This window comes from Ptychodera flava, chromosome 12 (genome assembly GCF_041260155.1).
Source record: "Ptychodera flava strain L36383 chromosome 12, AS_Pfla_20210202, whole genome shotgun sequence".
Classification (NCBI taxonomy): Eukaryota; Metazoa; Hemichordata; class Enteropneusta; family Ptychoderidae; genus Ptychodera; species Ptychodera flava.
In genome coordinates this window covers 40,363,900-40,384,076 of record NC_091939.1, presented here as the reverse complement: position 1 = coordinate 40,384,076, position 20,177 = coordinate 40,363,900, and the positions used below count along the sequence as shown (strand labels likewise).

Genomic DNA, 20,177 nt, shown 5'->3' with positions numbered 1-20,177 from the left:
AGTATACTCAACTGATTTTAGACTCAAGTAATGTCGTGCTTCAATTTTAAAAAAATTGTTGTCAAAGGAAAACCATCTTTGAAATAAAATATTCCTGTATTATGCACTCTTTAATAATTTGGAATAACTTTCTTCAATGTAAATTGTAGGGCATTAATTAAATTTCACTTTTCACACATCTTAATTACGATTGTCAAATAATGAAATTACATGGGTGTCAATCAGTTCCATCAAATTGAAATGCTAAACTGTTAAAATATTTGATGAAATCAATTCTGCAGAAAACTTTTGAATCTTCTGACAATTAACTTTTTCAAATACAGAATATGCTGATAAACTGAATGTAATACAAAACCTCACATATTCACGCCATCAATGAGATAGGTGTATGCTACTCAAATAATGAAATAATGAAAATATATGGTCGATAAAACCACTTCCTGCATAGTTTAGTGGTTTAGGATATTCTCTCTTGAACTAATACTGTGCAGTACTGTGTAGCCAACCCTGCTACAGAATGCATACTTTCATGTACAGAGCAGGGATGTATGTCTGCAAAGCCCCTATAGATGCATGTATATTCAATCAAATAGAGTTTGTTGAGAGTGTTACGGGATGTATCTCATCTGACGTTTGTGATTTCCAAATTTACCCATGACAATATGATTTATTTTTGATATAAACATTGTTTTCCATTCAGCTAACAATGTCACAAAAGAGCAAACATGCTTTATAAGTGAGTAAACACTGTGGCTGGTTTGTAAATGATAGAAAAATGGCTTTATAAAGTGTTTACGAGTCACTGATTTCTGTTAAATTCTTATCATTTGGTATGATAACATCTAGCCATACTCACACAGGGAACACTTGTAGTGAAAGACTCATTCTGAATTATTATTTGTGGAATTAAACTGAGCTTCCAGCTATATATTCATGTGAAAGTGTGATGAATTTTTACATTCAGATTACAAAGCCATGCATAACACATTGTTTCCAGGTAGCTGAAATGCTCTATGCAATGTAAATTGTTGAAATTTCAAATAATACCTTTTATCACATGGTTACTTCTCTAGGAACAGGTTAAGTATATATGGAATGTTACTCAATGTGTGTTAATATTCACGTAAAGAAGGCAAGACTGTTAATGAAGTTATTGTGATCTGAAAGACTCTAATGACTGTACTAAACACATTCATCATCTGAAGCAGGTACATGTTCCGTTTCAATGACATCTTGAATTTGATATGTTATTTTCACCTTTCACACAGAATTAACGTTCAGTCTATCCTTGAGAAAACTTAGCTCTTATTCATACCATTTCCTGTTTCTTACTCGTATTTTCTTTTTCTTGTCCATAACACCTGGATGACATCTACACTCCCTGTACTTTCAAATTCATAGCAGGGTTATTAATTGTTACTATGGCAACAAACACACAGTCCATGGTGACTATCTGAGAGTTTATGCAAAGTCAACTCAACTGATGTATTAGTAATTTACTTGGAAAGAAAAGGCCTTAATGGTATATCTATACCTTCTAATATATTCTATTTTCATTTTTTCAAATTTTCCACTGATTTTTCATCATTCTCTTGGACAGTACACTGTGTCGTCGATGCAGTATTTTAAACCATAATGTACTATTCATGTTTCAATGAGTCAAGTAAACACACACTGGTTTGACCACTGATTTCATTAAAGTTTAATTGCAGTATAATTCAATGTAATTTAATTTAGAGTGTGTGCCATGAATATCTGTTGTTTTGATTGACAAAATCTGAAAAAGACATGTTAATATGATTTGACCATGAGAGTTTGAGAAAATGGATCAATATACAAAGTTATTTGCTGCTGTGCATTATGGAAAGGTGAAGATTGACTGTTTGGACATACAGACTCAAATCAAATTATAAAACATATAAACTAAAAGTTAGACCACCAACTTTTCCACCACAAATATTTAATGATGGTAAATACATACTATTCAACAACAGATTACAAGCTACCGGTATAGTGTCAAATGATACAAACAGTACCGGTATATGTACTAGGAGAAGAAGACATAATATTTTACTGAATAGCCAGGAATAAGTCTATGTTTTAGAAAGTAAAATGACAGTATCATCCTTGAAATCTGATTTTTATATCATTTCATCTCTGATCTTTAGGTATGGCTTCATTGGATTCATATCATGAAACTAGGTGTAATCAAGTATACCGTATTATGCATCAGTTAGACAGTACCATACACGTCTGAACCATATGTCCACCATAGCGTTTACAAAGCTCCCCTGATACTTGCATAGTTGGCTTCTTCACCCTAAGTTTCCTTTTCAGAATTCAAATGTATATAAGAAGATGGAACCATATTACATTGCGGACAGGGAGAAACCCAATGCTTATACACTTTTGTAGCATGAGGTCAAAGTTCAGTGTAAATACTATTTGTGATGAGAAGCACAGTTGATCATAAAGGGAAGAAATAAAATTTGATAACAACAAAATGAAAGACAATGAAGATTTCTGACGGCTCACATTAAAGTTTAATGTTCCTTGACAAAAATACTAGGACTTTCTTGCGAAAAGGGTGTGTACACTGCACTACATATTGAATTTCAAAATAATGAAAGTCATTTTGAAAAAAGTGTAATCTCTGTTTATTTATTTTACGAGATAGAGTGTGTTTCCTACTTCCTATGGTCTACATTCTTACAGCCATAGTTTTAGTGAAACTGAAAAAATATTAGAATTCTAACACAGATAATTTTTTACGCATCAAATTGTAGTAAACATTTTTGTATACATCAATGGATGGAAAAGCATATTTAACCCTTTTCCTTAAAGTCCATATTTCACCTGGAGGTCAAGATGGTTAAAATTAATGAAACACAACATATTCCATATGGTGTATTTTAACATAATACTGTACATTTGAAAGCTGTTGAAACAACAGATACTGTAAAGTTGATTTTTTTGGAATAAAGATGCTATAACAGACCAAGCCAAGTGGGTGAAAATACGTCATATTTTGGCTCAATACCGCTTTTTACAGACTTGGCTGATAGGGAAGTGATACTGTCTGGCAGGAAAAGGGTTAAAGTAGACACTTGTTCTGTTTGTTTCATAAACCAAATTTGAACATCAATAGAGCTCCATTTCATATTACAGAAAAGCAAGCATGAATTTTTTTTACAAAAACAATATCAGTTTGAAAATATTTTATATTTGTGATTCTTTGTAAGTGTCAATATGATTTCCATAAACTGCAAAACATACTGCATCTGAATTGACTGCAAAATATGCTACATCAAAATTGATTGAGAATTCCCAAATAGACTGAATTCAGTGGCTGAGTGGTCCTTGTGTTGTTAACAAATACATAACTCAGATTGTTTGCACTGTCTTCTTCACATGGATGCCTTCAAGGAAACAATATCAATCTTCATAGAGGCAAGCATACATCAGTTGATAGCTGTCATACAATAATGAAAAATTCCTTTTTGCATATTTGTAAATGATATCCAGTAACCTAGTGACCTTCAAGACACATGAAAATGATAAACTTTGACATACTGACGGCTAGCTACACTACAGAAAATGATGAGGCAATTATTGTACAAATCACTAACATTCAAAAAACCCACACCCAATGTGATCGTAAATTTGATGATCAAAAGAAACAGGTCCCTAGATTTGATGCCATCGGATGATCAGTTGGCATAATTTAATAATGTTGAAGCAAAATGGTTTCATATACTAGTATAGTTTGAAATGTTTATAAATCATGAAATACTTTGATATTAAGAGTTTGGAAGTGATTTTGCAACTTCTATCACATTTTTATATAGTTTTTTTTTTATCTTTTTTGTCATTGTCTTCCTTCTAACAATGCTGATATTTTTCTGTTTTTTTTAAGGGGAAGGGATGTTTTTGATTTCTTTAAGACGAGCAAATACTGTTTTACAAAAGGTCAGAATGGCTTTGGTGTCACTATGGTAACAAAAGCATAACAGAAACATTTGACCTATCCTGAGGTAAATTGTTCCACTTTTATACAATTATTGAATTTTCATCAATGTAGCTCTTCTTTCTCCCTTAAAAACTTGAATTACCTGAATGAAAATATATCCAGTGTTCGCGGTGACTTTTTTCTCCTCGCGTACGGCATACGCATTACTCTGCTAAAATTGCGTAATGGCTGGATTTGAGTGCGTAATTTCACTTCCGCACTCGATTGATGAAAAAATGACTGCAAAATACAATGTGCCGTTGAATAAACCTACACAACATATTCGGATTGTATGATGTATCATTATTTTAATGTAAACAGTTTAACAAACAACTTGAACAATGTTGAAACATAAAAGCGAAGGTTAGACATGCGACCGTCAAAACACATTGGGCAACCCAAAAGTTAGAGTTATGGCAGCTTATCAAGACGGTTTCTGGACGTTTCGGCACCAAGTCGTTTCGGCCCAAGACGTTTTGGCCTTCGAATTTCAGGCCCTTTGTCGACGTTTCGGCACTGCAACCCTAGACGTTTCGGCACCGCTGAAGGCTACCTGTGGGAACTAGTGCTGGAGCGTAATCTTACAAATCAAGTTCTAAAAGTACAGTGTCAACTAACATTCACGTACATGCTTTAATATTTGTGAGAACATGGGAAGAGACCGTAAGAAAAAACTTCATATCATTTTCAAATCTGTGACACAAGTTTATCGATATCAATAGCCGCCGACACGGCAAAAGTTTGAAAGCGGTGACGAAACAGCACGGCAAAATTCACACAAAATGCACATAAAGTACTGGTCAGAACGCAAAGGTCACGCTTACGAATATGACGGATCAGTCAATTACTGAATAGTTTGAAAAAAAAATCGAAACACAGATGCCGAAACGTCTTGGGTTGCAGTGCCGAAGTGACTTGGGCCGGAAAGTGAGAGGCCGAAACGACTTGGTGCCTGAACGACAAGTTACCATCCAGACACTTCTGCAGTGTTCAAAATTTATCGGGATTCCGACGAGCTCTACCGATGAATCATTTTTTTTCACGGACTCGTAGAGCAAAGTTGAAAGAAAACAGATTTGTCTGCTTCGATGCCATGCTGCATGTGCGCTTGATCAAAATTTGGGAACAGCGAGACGCGAACATAATGCACGGTTGGCACTTATATAATTTGTCGCAACATTTCTGTCAATCACTCACTTTCAGAAACTATCGTTCGCCTGAAAATTAGCAATGTAATTCATAGGCACAGCTGACATGATAACGTGCCTAACGTGATAACGTGTGGACTACGATGCCGATTTTGGACTACGATGCCGATTTTCAGACAACGCCCAGAGAATCCGAAACTTTCCACACAAAATGAGTGATTGACAGAAATGTGTTGCAACAAATTTCGTCTGGTTGTCGCCTAAGCTTAGTCGTGGAGAGTGCTTTCGGTGTTATTCTTTGCGTATAGAAAACGCATTACGATGAGAAAAATGCGTAGAGAGTCAATTTCAATGCGTAAATACGCACGATTTTTGCGTAAACGCGAACTCTGATATCAACAGCTACTACATGTACATGGAACAGAGTATGATAGTAGGTTATAAACAAGACAAGCATCTAAAGAAGTGTTTTGTACTGGTACTATATTTTGCACAAGTAGGTGCAGTTAATTGGTTCACAGTTTCTTGATGAATTATTGATGACTTTTCAAGACAACAGAAATCAACATCCTTTCTATTTTTGCATAGTCAAAAAAATAGCGTCAATGATACTTGGCTCACATTTGGTTTGATGTGACAGGCCAGAGTGACTATACTTAAAGTAAGTTTACCCCTGGGAACATGCATACCAAGTTTCAAAGCAATCGGATAAGCGATTAAAGAGAAAATGACTTTTTGACCAAAAATAGGAAAAATTGTCCCAAAAATACAAATATGAAAATTTCACCACAATTTGAAGACATTCAACTAAGGTTACCTCTAGGTAAATGCATACCAAGTTTTGAAGCAATCAGAGCAGTTAATTTAGAGAAAATGAGTTTTTGTCTAAAAATGCAAAAAATTACTCCAAAAATACAAATATGAAAATTTCTCAACAATTTTAAGATTTCCGACAGAAGATGACCTTAGGATCAAGAGTATCAAATTTCAAAGCAATTCAATGAGAACTTTGGGAGAAAATGATTTTTTGACCAAAAATGGAAAAAATTGCCTAAAAAATACAACTTTCAAAATTTCACTAAAAATCTAACTTAAGTTACTATAAAGAACCTGTATACTACGCTTAAATCAAATCATGGCGTGAGATTACAGAATTTTAGCAATTTGCAGGATTTTCCTTTTTACCTCATTTGCATATTTTTGACACTGACATGTTTATTTGAACAATTCACATCTCCACCCATGGGTTTGATTGGATGGATATACTTCCATACATATTAACATACATACATACGTACAGACATTCAGATGCCGCTGATCTAAACAATATAAGCTCTCTTTGGTATATACCGGTATACCAAATGTGAGCTAAAAACATTCCCATGACTGACCTGCAGGACTGTTCCTGTAATAAATCAGTTTGCTACGCAATTTTGCATGTTTAAAAAACAGTTTATGAAATTAATATCATTAATTTTTAACCATAGTTATGAGAAGCATGACAGGGCAAAATATATATTCCTCTGTACACAATTGTCACCATAGTCACCTGTCAGGTTACTTACTGTACCATCGTTTGTGTCTTACAAGATCATTTTGCGCTGAAAACAAAATGCAGAAACCTTCAGAGAAAAAATCCAAATTTTCAGACCTGGTAAATCACTTTGCATATTTATTAAAAGTTGCAACTCAAAGAAATCTGCAAACTTTGACACAATGACATCATCCAAGAATGAGATGAACATATGTGTAGGTTTTAATATAAATTTAATGTGTAACAGAAATGTACGTAAATGTTTATGTTGAGAAATATTGGATTTCATGATGGCTGCAATATAAGGGATTGTATGGATAAACAAATTAAATTTGATAAGTTTTCCTCCAACAAACATCATTTTAAGAAGCTTTAATAGGCATATACTGAATCCATAGCTGTGTTCTTTCGCTAATTGAATATAAAAAACAAGAATTTGTATCAAAAGAACATGTCTGAATTCTTTTATTTCTTTAAATGCATATAATTGAAATTATTGGGTGTGATAAATATCAATATGTGCCTAAATTTGATGTGAAAACTTGACAAATGAATTTCAACAAAGAACGCCGCTGAAAATATTTTCACCAGAGCTGTGACAAGTTTAATTAATTTTGTAATGATATTGCTACACTAAAGAACATAGATTATCTGATGCAACAGGGTCCTTCACTATCTGCCTAAGGTTTCCCTTCATATTGTTTAACTTTAGAGGGTGTTGAAAATGAAAGGGTACCATAGATACAGTTCAAATCGGTTTGTTGCACATGTTAGGTCTCTTACAATATAAGGCTTTGGACCCGACATCTTCCCATTTTCAGATGAGTGATAAGCGCTCATAGATACGTACATCACCGATTTGTGGGATAACATTAAAGTTTGTTGCTGTTTTTATTCCGTTCATATTTAATATCTGAGAAAAAGAAGTATATGCGCCAATGACGAATAAAAACATGATTGTTTTGCTATGCAGTCTATTTGCAGAAATACACGCGCGGTTAATTTCGACACAGCAGGGATTTAGTCACGGTTGGCATGCAAGCAGAGCACATTAGGGGTGGACCATTTGATATGCTGGGGGGCTTGGAAGATTTGGGAAAAAAAAAAAGATGCCAGGTGCAGTTGCTCGAAAAAAAAATCTGGCTTTAAGTGGCTGATGGAAAAACAATTATGGACCATTGCGACTCGGAAAAAAAAAATCTTGGCAATTGTTCGATGCACACTGCAGCATCAATAAAAATCAAGCAGTAGCTCTGGAGTTTTATAAAGCATAAACCATTTCAAGCTTGAGGAACAATAACTGAATATGAACAATTGTACAGTATACATGACCTTCTGATTAGAGGAAGTATGCTGAAATTGAAATTGCTCACCAGTGTTTTCCAGAAATGTGTAAATCTGAATGTATAGATTTTGTCAAAATACCACAAGAAGAGAGACAGTCTGCAAACATTTTACTATTATCGTTTGCGTATAGAAAACTCATAACAATGAAAAAATGCGTAGAGACTCAATCCAATGCGTAATATTATTACGCATTTGATCGACTCTCTACACATTTTTTCATTGTTATGAGTTTTCTATATACGCATGTTTTATTCGTAAATGCGAACACTGTTATAGTGAATTATCTTACCGATGTTTTTCTTAACAAAAGCGAATGTGTTTTGATTAGAATAGAATGAGTTTTGGGGAAACTACTATGTGGTAATGAAGAATGGGAAATGGGCAATGAAATGAGCAGACAGCGGGTGATTTAAGATTAAATGTTACATCTTCACTGCAAATAAAACCATAAGTGTGTCATAAATAATACAAACAAAACAAAATCATATGTTTGTTTGTTTTGTTGTATGTGAGCCACGTCTAAGACACACAACAAAAGTACTGTTTCAGTCTGTAAATGTCACCTCAGATGCCACCAGAGAAAACCATTTCCACTCCAAAATTTCATTTTTCGCCTTGCGAGAGGGGGGACACCCCCCTCTCGCGCTCTCCCCCCTCGTTCGCTACGCTCACTCGCCGCTCGGTCGCTTCGCTCCCTCGCAGTCCACCCGTCTACTTTCTTAAATTACCCGGCTACTTTTAAATGTAAGGACAATACTGACAAATAAATGCCATAAATGTACATGATTTTACAAATATATGTAGGATACCATCATCTCTTCTGATGACACCAGTGATGTTCTCAGCAAAGTTTTCACTGTAAGTTTGTTAATGCTTAATGTAGAACTCAGTAATCAGGTTGTTTGATTTGTATTTTCAGTGTGTTACCCATGGTATAAATAAGATCTATAAACTGATATTTTTGTAAAGTGAATCAAAAATGTACATGTATTTACATATCTTTATTTAGTTTCTTGAATATAGTCTGTGTGCGATAGAACAGCATCTTGTTACTGGGTGTGAAAAACCAAGCAAACAAACATTGCACCGAAATTTGGTAAAAAAAATATATCTCGAAGAAGGAAAGTGAAAAAAAAAGTTGCCAGCATATGCCCTGTAGAAAAAAAATATTTCATGGTGAAGCAGGTGGGAAAAAAAATAATGGCTCTCCACCAATCTTCCAAGCCCCCCCCCCCAGGATATCAAATGGTCCACCCCTTACCGACAATATATAGTAGTACCGCACAGCTTGCGTTGAAGCGTACATACGAGGTGATACCAAACGTCAGCTACTACAGTGCTACAAATACAAGCTATCATCGTCATGTATGTAACGTAAATGACGCACTGAGCATTGCGAATATTGATACAATTTCTACCCACCTTCCTCCGTTCTGCGTAACTAAGGCGTCTGTGGCTATGTCTGTTGCCCATTGTGACATGTTCTCTCATAGATGTTCACAAATTGGTATTACGAAGTGGTCATCTTGGGCAGATACGAAATCAGCATCACATCGCAACCGCAGTCTTCAGTGACTGATCACACTTTCTCCCGCCCACGAACTCATTCAAATTTAATTCATTCTCTTCGCACAGCCACTACACATGTACTTACAGTACACGATAACACGCCCTCAGAGTCGATCGTTGTTCACTGTCTTCTTTCTCCCCGAGATGTCGGTCATGTCATACATCACCGCATCCAAACGCTTATCTCTGAGAAACATTCAGTGGAAAGTACATTTTCTAAAGAGCGACTATTCTTACTTTAAATCAACGAGCCCTGTAGACTTTTTAAATATTTTCATATTGCTATTGACTGTGACCTTTAACCCGGAAGTAGAAGTCTGCTATGAGAACGCTCTGAGGAAATCGTTGTGTGTTTCCTTTCAGCGTTCAGTTTAAGACTTCTTAAGTCGTTTCTGTCGACGTACATTCAATTTTTGGGTTAAGCTTACTACATTGTCTTTATATGCATAACGATCCATTCAATTTGCCGAATTTCGATCTTTTGAACCAACTTTCTGCCAATGGCCCTGACGAAGGACCTGAATAGAGTGAGGCGTCTGCTTCATCCATATTACATCGCCAATATCATACTGTGTTTATCGTATGTCTTCCTGAAAGTGACCCCGCCATGCTGCCATATCCTTTTCCCGGCGGACGAGTGCAGTCTCAGTTGGGTAAGATTTCGGCTTTTCGAAGCGTTAAAAGCAGACTTGATCTACCAATACTCAACTATGTGTGGCGTGTGACAGTAAATATAATGCCATGGCTGGAGATTATGGTGGTGAGGAGCAAAAAAGGCAAATATTGAATAAAGTCAAGAAGTTAATAAATTTAGGAAAAACTACGATTTACTGATGAGAATCTCTTCTCTGCATGATATGATATTGGTAGTAAATATAATTCTCAATTTCCATTTCTTGTTACCTTTGTTGCTGCAAAAGTTGTGTGTATTTGCAAAACTGTATGTGGAGACACACATACATCCAGTAAAAACAAATCTCACATCTCCATTTCTCGTTACCTAAATTGGTCCATGAGTTGTGCATATTTGCCAAACTTAACGTGCAATGAAAAACAAATCTGACTTGTTTCCATTGCTCGTTACATTTGCAGGAAGATTCCAATGCATATTTGTTTCTGATGTGTGTATTGGTTGTCAAGAATCGACGTTCAGATGATTGGATCCAGTACTTAAGTGCAGGATTTCTCTTCACCAAGGTTGCTAACACTGTATTATTTGCCAAATCAGATCCAAGATGGGGAGCTCTGTTTGGTGTAGCATGTCTCAGTAAGTCATACCACATTTCCTATGAAGATGAAATAAATGTATTAATATATACATTCATTCAGACAAAACTGCAGGGTTTCAATTTTACAACCATCAATTTGAGCAAGTGTAGCTATCACAAAGTCAAACTTGTATGTCAGTACGTATCATCATGTCCACGGTCCATCGGTGGAGGGACTGTGCCATGTCCAATAATTTGTCTATAAAGTTTTCACAAACAATTGTCAATTGTCAAAGATAACGTGTTATATCATGTAGATTTAATAAACATGCTGCTACGACCGCAGTACATAGGTATATATGAGAATTAACAGCGTATGTTACAATGAGAAACAAACTTATTGAATCAGTGATGTAACATTTATTGTGCACATTCATAGATACAGTACACTAACAAAGGTACATACAGACATACACACAAACCCTGGTGATTACCTCCTTCATAAAGCACCAAGGAGCCAAAACTCCAAAGTCCACAAATGAGTCATCAATAAAACTGTCCTGTGTTTCCGTAAACGTTTGTCTCGCAACATAGAAATATGACCCCAAGATAACCCTGCAGCACTTCAAACAATACCATACCATTGTAACTCATTATACTGGTAACGATTCTGTTAGCAATGAAGAAATAAAACTATAAACTTTGATCTGCCCTCTTCTTGCAGTAATTTTTGTGGTGTTTCCTGAGCCAGCCTTTTCAGGTCCAGATAATATCATATACTTCAACGAAGCTACTCTTCAGGTAATAAAAAACTTGGTGTTGCTCTTGTTCTTCTTTATTTCTGTTTTGTTATCTAAAATTCAAAAATTCTAGGGTAGCACATTTTTAATTAAACAACAACAAGAAGGTCCAAAGTCACACTGAGAGATATTATTATCTTTATCTGATGAGAAATACCCATCTCACAGCCCTTTATCTGTTCACTGGTATCAATAAATATCATCTCTGTCACTTTTAATGACCTTTGTATTTTACAGATTTATAGTAGCTGTTATTTTGACTTCATGCCCTCTGTTAAAATATAGCCTACATTTCCTGGCAACTATGCTTAATTGAACTTCTTGTACACCCCTCCAAGTCAGATCTTGTTGTTCTATATTTACTTCAATGTCAATAAAATTGGTGTACCGGTATATGGTGAAACTTTAATCCTTCTTTCCTTCCATGGAATGCAAACTTGCCATAGAAGCACATGTCATGAGTTTTATCAAAATTTGGCGGTGAAAGAGTTCAGATCTGATCATTGTTTTCTATGAATGCTATCAAAATGACTGATTACTTGTATTCAGTTCTGGATGAGCCATTGTAGAACAATCTGTTAGGGCTTCAAAGCCAATATTTAACATTTTGAAATCAATTATTCCACTAAACAGGACAATGTTATTGTTTTGGGTATTTTTCTTGGCATAAAATACCGCAAACAAAATCAATCATGAACTCAACAAATTGTGATCATGAAACCTTGCCGTATTGTATCAGTAGAGTGAGGTATGCACTTCTTATGAAGTGTCTATTGAGTCAATAGCAGAAATGGTTTTGTTTTCTGAATCTACCTGTAATAAAGAGCAAAGGCAGGTTATCAGCACCCTCAACGTGTTTTATGATTTGATAATTTAAAGCAATTTTTCCTATATTGCAAAATTAGAAATAGTACCCAAAGACAGCAATTTTGAAAAATTAAATTTTCTGTATTTTGTACTTTGAAGTGGTCAATAGATGTCACTTACCTTATATACAAATTTCATGATTAGCATGTATCTATGATTTAACCAGAAGATATTCTGGTCTTATGTGGAGCAGTGACATAGTATAGTTTGTGGTCTTCTTATAGGTATTTTTTAATGATTGCAACTGTACGTCAGATTGATATTGCATATTCAATGGTTGAGATAATATTAACTATCCACTAGGAATCAAAAGTTCAGAGGTCACCTATTGTTCAGAAAGCCAAACTGGCTTTATTACAAGTATGAAACCAACACATTATATCTTTTTTAACATTTACACCACACAAAATGGCTCAATTCAAACTAATAAATGTCAAATCACTATGCTGCAGATAAGTTTTTCCTGACAGAAATTTTTTATGAAATTTTCAGGAAGAGCTTGAGAAGGACAGAAATGGTTATTGGTTGGTAGAGTTTTATGCTGGTTGGTCGCCACCTTGTGTCAGATTTGCTTCATTATTTGCTGAGCTTTCTGTCAAGTAAGTCAGAGTTCTTGTTGTTATTTCAGTATTTTCCAATCCTAAACTAATTGTTTGTCAATATGCTTGGTTGACTTCATATGGTCAATCAAAGAAAATCTCAGCTTAGAATGAATAGCTCAGTCCTATATGTATATTTCCCCATTGGCATAGACTTGAAAGGCATTGACTTGAATTCAAGAAAGTTCCAGGAAAATCTCAAATTCAGCAGTCTAGTGTGTTATATATCATGACAATAGCAGGACATAGGGTTCCAGTCTCTGAATTTTAGAAATTTTTGACTTACTTTGTGATGGTTGGGACATTCAAAATGAGAAGATACCACAATACATTGTAAATCTTGAATAACAATGACTGCTTCCAATTGCTTTTGCCAAGTCATTTATTCATTCTAACGGTAAGTTTTTTCCAAAATAATTTTTCTCATTTCTTATACATTATTTTAGTATGACTAACTCTTATCTTGGTTATCCATTCACACATCAGTCACTCATATGTTTTTCATTGACGAAGGGAAATTATTAGTTAGGTGGCCAGATCCTTGATAATTCTTAGTTTACCACTCGTTATGTTCAATTTTTAACATTTACTTCCATTTACAGGTATTCTAATGACTTTTTACGTTTTGGTAAATTAAATGTAATCACTGCCACAGAAACAGCTAAAAAGTAAGTAGAGTATATTTGATCATTTTATTCAAGTAGAACAGCTTAAAGGGGAAGTTCACCAAGGATGATTTTTACATATATGGTAGCTTTGTGGTCACTTACCCCGGAAAAACTATTTTCGCCATTTATAAATTGCAAGATTTTTACAAAAAAACGATAGAAATATTACAGGAAGTTGCCCATGTAATTTCATCATGGGAAAAGCGCCAAGCTTGGAGCTTGCATAATGTGATATGGAAGGGACCATTTTCCCGAAGGTATGGCATTGTCCACTCACCCATGCTTAAACCAGGCTCTGCGTATTTACATAATTGTTGTTTATACTGAATATCCTTGCATAAACAATGAATCACTTATAATAAACTTTCCACTGTCAGATTTTGTGTTGCTGTTTACTACTGTGTTACTGTGAATGGACAATGTGGAGGCCATACCCGTCCGAAGATGGTCCCTTCCATATCACATTATGCAAGCTCCAAGTTTGGAGCTTTTTTCCCATGATTCAAATTACATGGGCAACTTCCTGTACTATTTTATCGTTTTTTTGTAAAAAATCCTGATATTTGTAAATGGTGAAAATAGTTTTCCCTGGGTAAATGACCACAGAGCTACCACATATGTAAAAATCGTCCTTGGTGAACTTCCCCTTTAAGTTTAGAAGTCTCATCAATATACCATCAAATCCTTTGTAAGTCAGATCTTATTCATGTTACTCTTAGTCTAACAGTTTTGTCACTGGTGTATTTGTTAAGTATAATTGTGTTTAAAAGTTGGCCAAGCAGTAAGATCAGTGGATCCAGCAGGAAGCATTTGTCAATGTCATCAACTTGGTGATCCATTTCAGATCTCCTGCTATGATACATACTGTGATAGAGATCATCAGTTAATGACAACTGTAATCTACAGTCTACTGTTGAACATTTGAAGAACTAGTCAAATAGTTTGGTTCCAGTAGTCATCAATCAATTACTAAGTTACAGTTATTGTTATTGATATTGTAAAGGAAAAGAGGATGAGATGATATTAATGAGATCATTCTGTTGTGGTTTGTCATCAGAGTTGAAATTGACAGTTTTATGGTTTAAATTGGAATTTTTATGGTTGAATTGACAGTTTTATTGTTGAAATTGGCAGGTTTATGGTTGAATTGTTATTTTTATGGTTGAAATTGACAGTTCTATGGTTGAAATTGAGAGTTTTATGGTTGAATTGTTATTTTTATGGTTGAAATTGACAGTTTTATGGTTGAAATTGACAGTTCTATGGTTGAATTGTTATTTTTATGGTTGAAATTGACAGTTCTATGGTTGAAATTGAGTTTTATAGTTGAAATTGACAGTTTTATGGTTGAATTGACAGTTTTGTGGTTGAAATTGGCTGGTTTATGGTTGAATTGTTATTTTTATGGTTGAAATTGACAGTTCTATGGCTGAAATTGAGAGTTTTATGGTTGAATTGTTATTTTTATGGTTGAAATTGACAGTTTTAATACGGTTGAAATTGACAGTTCTATGGTTGAATTGTTATTTTTATGGTTGAAATTGACAGTTCTATGGTTGAAATTGACAGTTCTATGGTTGAATTGTTATTTTTATGGTTGAAATTGACAGTTCTATGTTGAAATTGAGTTTTATAGTTGAAATTGACAGTTCTATGGTTGAAATTGACAGTTTTATGGTTGAATTGACAGTTTTATGGTTGAAATTGAGTTTTATGGTTGAAATTGACAGATCTATGGAATCACTCCTGAAATGCTTGTTGGTAATGAATCTTTTGATCTACAATATAAACCTTTTTGGTTTCAGATATAGAGTTGATACATCATCGATATCAAGGCAGCTGCCCACAGTGATACTTTTCCATCAAGGCAAAGAGAAAACCAGGGTTCCTATTTGGGATAAAAAAGGGAAAATAGTGAAATACAGCTTTAATGAGGTAATGCATGGGACATTTTATGTAATATGATTTGGTTTCAAAAGATACAGCAGTGCAGATATTTATACCTTGTTTGTAAAAATACTCTGTAAACGATTTGGTAAATGTTAATGTAAAGCAGCAGAATCATTGATATCCCACACAAGTGTATGTGCAGAGATTAATTCTTTACCCTTGTTCATGGTGACAACAGTTCATACTACCAATGTGTAGCATTTTCTGATTGGCTAGAGGATTACTATCATCAAGATTGTGAGAGTCATACTTCAAATTGGAGTGTGATTTTAACAAATGAGAATTCTGAGTTGTCAAAATGAAATATTGTTTTTTTTTCAGGCAAACATCATCTATGACTTTGATCTGAATAATTTGCACCAAGAAACTCTAAAACTTTGCAAAATCAAGAAATCCAGAAAACAAGATGATAAGGAAGTTGAGGAGAATCATGTGAAAGATGAAGAGCAGAAGAAAAATGATTGAAGATGATGATTATGTAAATTACTCTAGATAATTCTGAATTGTGTCCATTTTGTCTCTTTCACGGTAGATACAGTGATTTTGAAAATGTTGCACATGAAAAAAATTGTTGATATTTGAGGAAAGTGTGAATTTATTACAGTTTTTACATAGTAGTTAGAAGTAAATGGATGAAGGTTGCCGTAAAATATGCAGCATACAAAATTAATAGGTTCAGTGAAGTTCAGCATCTATTGAAGAGGAAATTTTCAACCTGGATTTAATCTGTTCAAACACTTTTTCATCAGTAAGATAAGGTTTTCATCTCAGTGTACAGCTATCATAAAGTACTTAATTTACAAGTGAAACATATTTGAGTGTCTTTCTAAGGTTTGGGAACTTGTTGGGAACTTGGGAAAATTATACTACCACATTTCTGCTCACTGTTTTGATGTATCTAGGAAACTTATAGAGTGGCATGGGAACCCCTGTAACATTGACCAGTGACTGTTTTGAGTGAAAAATGAGTACATCATACTAAAAGTACTCTTTGTAAGCATTGTACTAAAAGTACTCTTTGTAAGCATTGATGACAAATTTATGTAATCTATGTGTCTGTTAAGCCATTGTTTTGTTTCTGTTCAGCAAGTCAAGCAGTGCAAGTGACCAGGTATACCTTTGCTTTTGCATGTCTTACCTTCTACTGTTTGGGCATTACACAGCTTTACATTGTTCATTAAAAGTTATATGACTGGTCTGTTGAGTGCATGAAATAGTCTGATTGATTCATTTAATACAGAGGCTGAACACACGTAAGTCAGCATTTCAGTAAAATTTTGATGAGAACTTTTGTAAGGGCATCTATGTATTTTGAAAAACTGTCTCATGTGTATTTTCTTTTGAATCAGTTGAACTGAACAGTCTGAGAAAAACAAATTATTGATTCCTTCTAATAAAATGAAGTTGCCAAGGATAACTACTTTGACACTTTCCTATTCTGTTGCATCAATGGGCATTCTGGCTGTATTGATAGCAATTATTGCCAATTCTGATCTCAATTTTCAAATTCTTAGCCTGGTAATAAACATTTTCAATAATTCAGATTTTTTTGTTGTTAATCTTTGCTTCACTTTGATTCTTCTAAACATAATGACATGTAATTGTTATTCTTTGTTTAGAGATGGATTACATTACTTCAAAATAAAAGAAATCAAAGAGAGTTATAATGGATATGCTGAGAATGTGGCACAATCACTTAACCCTTTCACCCCTAGTTCCCTGTATACAGGTCCAACTTTACCATAGAAAACAATGGATTTGGGACAAACCATGGTGGTGAAAGGGTTAAAGGGCTAAGATGGTGGGGAAAAGTACACGTACAAGGAAATTAAGTGCTCCTATGTCTGTTTGAAGAAGTTGCTAACTAAATTTAAAAGACAATTCAAGAGTTTGTTACTAACTATAACTGCAGGTGTGCGCCATCAGCCTTTTCCGCTTGAAACACACATAAAGTTTGTCATTGTTGCATGCATGGCTGTTGTGATAGTCTTTAATAGCCATTCATGTCTTAGTTTTCAATTTTTTACCAGCACTCACCTACTACATTATATTGTTGTCATACTTGCATTCATAATTTCAAAGAGGGTAATCTAAAATCGTAGACAAATATTTCTCTTTGCATATCAATGAGAGAACGATGTCACTTGCAAACAGCCCTATTGCTCTTATTTAAGCTACTATGGATATTGTTTTGTAAAATACCAGTTGACAGCATACAGTCTAAATTATTAGAACACAACTCATCATTTAGTAGAACACAACTCATCATGTCCCTGTAATTTCCTGTGTCATTACGTCCACAACAGTAGTGTTGCAGTCAAACATACACACAGAAGACGGCATATACAGTACTTATTGATAAGAGTGCTGGCATCACAGCATGTTTATTGGAAAGACAGCCATGGTGTGCTTTACATAACTGAGATCTCCATCTCAAGAAATAATCAAGGCTATACAAATTCACATGAATTTCCTCAACTCAAAAGAATTCAACACTTCTCCAAGCTGTTTCCCCCTGCACCAAGACTTACAAAAACACATTCAGGATGACGTCAATCACAACAAGAAATACAAGACATATTATGGTACAGAAAAGCCACATAGACATAATGCTTACATTGCAATGGACAGTTAAATGCATATTACATTAAAGGCATCTTTCAAGATATAATTGAGGTGCTTGTTTCATTTTATTCTCTTGTTCATGTTCCTCTCCAAACAACAGCCAAACTACAGCAAGTTACCGGTCACATTATCATTTAATAAACGTTTCCTTTTGATCAGGTTAAACCTGCAAAAAAAATTACACTGAGACCTCCCCTCTTTTTTTGCATTGTGACAACTTTCTTTGAAGAAATTTGAATAGTGACACATGGTCCAAACACAATACCAAATGAATGTAGAATTTGAAGCCATGGAGAGTCTAGGGCTGAAGAGAATATTCTTAAGATAATATGTGTCTCAGGGACAGATATTCAGATTTTTACAATCCTTTCCTGGTCTACCATGTGTGGGCTTTATGTTTAAGCTGTTGAAAAAATGGTTTTCACCTCAATTTTTTTATCAAAATTAAGTTTTGCCCATAGAGTTTAACACCGGGATAGCAGCCATTTGGTAAATTTCAACTGTCAGTAAATGTTAGGTAGTTTGTTTCTCTTGTACCAAAATTTTACACAGTGACTCCCAATTTTTATTCTTGATTTGAGAAAGAGCAGTTGAAAGTTTCGAAAAGGAGAGTTTGAGCAAAATTGAAGTAATTCAGTTTCAAGGCTACTTGTGAGATCTTGTAATTATCAATGTAACGAAAACATTTCTCCTACAATATTACAAGTAAAATTCTCAATTGACGTGGAGTCTTGCTCAAGGTTTTAAGTTTACATTGCTTTTTCAGCGTAACACATTCAAGATTTTGAGTAGTAGTGCATGTTTGTATTAAATGGTCAGTGGGTTTGACAGCAAACACCCATACTCAGTCCGGAATCATGGAGTATCACGTACATTGTCACAATGGAAGAGTTGGTGGCTATGCATCACATTTCAATACTGTCATTGTGAAGTGGTAAAGAGAAAGGAAAATACAATTAGTTTTAAACTGAAGGGTAATCTTTTTGAAATGTCACTTCATAATTAGTTCCAGAGACCAGCTCTGGAACTGTTAGTTTTTGCTCACTTTCCTTCTTTCTTTCTTTCTTTCTTTCTTTCTTTCTTGCTTTCTTCTTTCTTTCTTTCTTTCTCTATTTCCGGTATTACTATCATAGAACATGCTATACACAAACTTTACCCTAATTACCCAGAATGCATTGCGACACGCTTATGACGTCATCGCTCAACTCAGACGGGTTTTACGGGCATTTCTTGTGTGTTTATTTATTTATTTTTTATTCTGCATTGCTCGACTATCATATTGCGTTCAGCTATTAATAATTCTAGCTTTTTTTCGCTTTGTTTTTTGTTGCTTTTTGATTTTATTTTTCTCTAAATACTCGCCGTACGTGGCTATACTGTTTCGCCCGAATGTAACAATGGCGGCACATAAGATGGCTTCGGTCGCATAGAGAGAGAAAATTATAGCTTTCCCTAAATTTACAAGCGCGGCTGGGTACATCGTGTACCTAGGCGAGGTGGGTGTGCTCGAAACGAAGGTCAATGCAAAATTTGGATTCAAAATCGGCTGTTTTGGCGGAGAAACTGCCCGTCGTATTTCTGAGGAGCCACCAGCGGTTTTTCCCCGGTTTTTCCTATATCAGTCTGCTAGGCCGTTAACACACAGGCCGGTAACACACAGCCGTCACCGCACCGGCGCCGGCATGCGTTGGCTGCACGTTAAAGCAGCTCAACTTTCCAAGATCAAACGGTCAGTATCTCGTGAAAACAGCGACATTGCAATGAAAATTGTTTTAGTCTGTGCTTTTAATCAAATGAAAATGCATGTGGCTCGGTTTTTCAATTTCAACGGCCTAGGTCCGATGTTTCCTCTC

General features: G+C 34.9%; 2 protein-coding genes across 2 annotated transcripts in view; one reads left to right on the top strand and one right to left on the bottom strand.

The window, feature by feature from the left end:
• The window catches only part of LOC139145870 (ribosomal protein S6 kinase-related protein-like), a 37,278-nt gene extending 27,599 nt beyond the window's left edge, over window positions 1-9,679 (bottom strand). Inside the window, exon 1 of the mRNA XM_070717294.1 lies at window positions 9,461-9,679. Coding sequence (XP_070573395.1) covers window positions 9,461-9,529 — 69 coding nt within the window. The 5' untranslated portion in view covers window positions 9,530-9,679. The remainder of the gene's footprint in view (window positions 1-9,460) is intronic.
• Window positions 9,680-9,914: 235 nt separating this feature from the next.
• Window positions 9,915-17,241, top strand: LOC139145872 (thioredoxin-related transmembrane protein 2 homolog). The gene is made up of 7 exons (XM_070717296.1): window positions 9,915-10,260; window positions 10,700-10,874; window positions 11,540-11,616; window positions 12,975-13,081; window positions 13,684-13,749; window positions 15,555-15,684; window positions 16,021-17,241. The coding sequence occupies exons 1-7, from the start codon at window positions 10,108-10,110 to the stop codon at window positions 16,162-16,164; spliced, it is 852 nt and encodes a 283-aa protein (XP_070573397.1). The 5' UTR covers window positions 9,915-10,107; the 3' UTR covers window positions 16,165-17,241.
• Window positions 17,242-20,177: the final 2,936 nt, after the last annotated feature.

Excerpts from the sequence above, each read along its gene's own strand:
- LOC139145872 (XM_070717296.1), top strand. The coding sequence starts at position 10,108 with ATGGCCCTGACGAAGGACCTGAATAGAGTGAGGCGTCTGCTTCATCCA. Across the intron at positions 10,875-11,539 it reads GTTTGGTGTAGCATGTCTCA|TAATTTTTGTGGTGTTTCCT; the intron begins GTAAGTCATACC and ends CTCTTCTTGCAG. Across the intron at positions 13,750-15,554 it reads GCCACAGAAACAGCTAAAAA|ATATAGAGTTGATACATCAT; the intron begins GTAAGTAGAGTA and ends TTTTGGTTTCAG.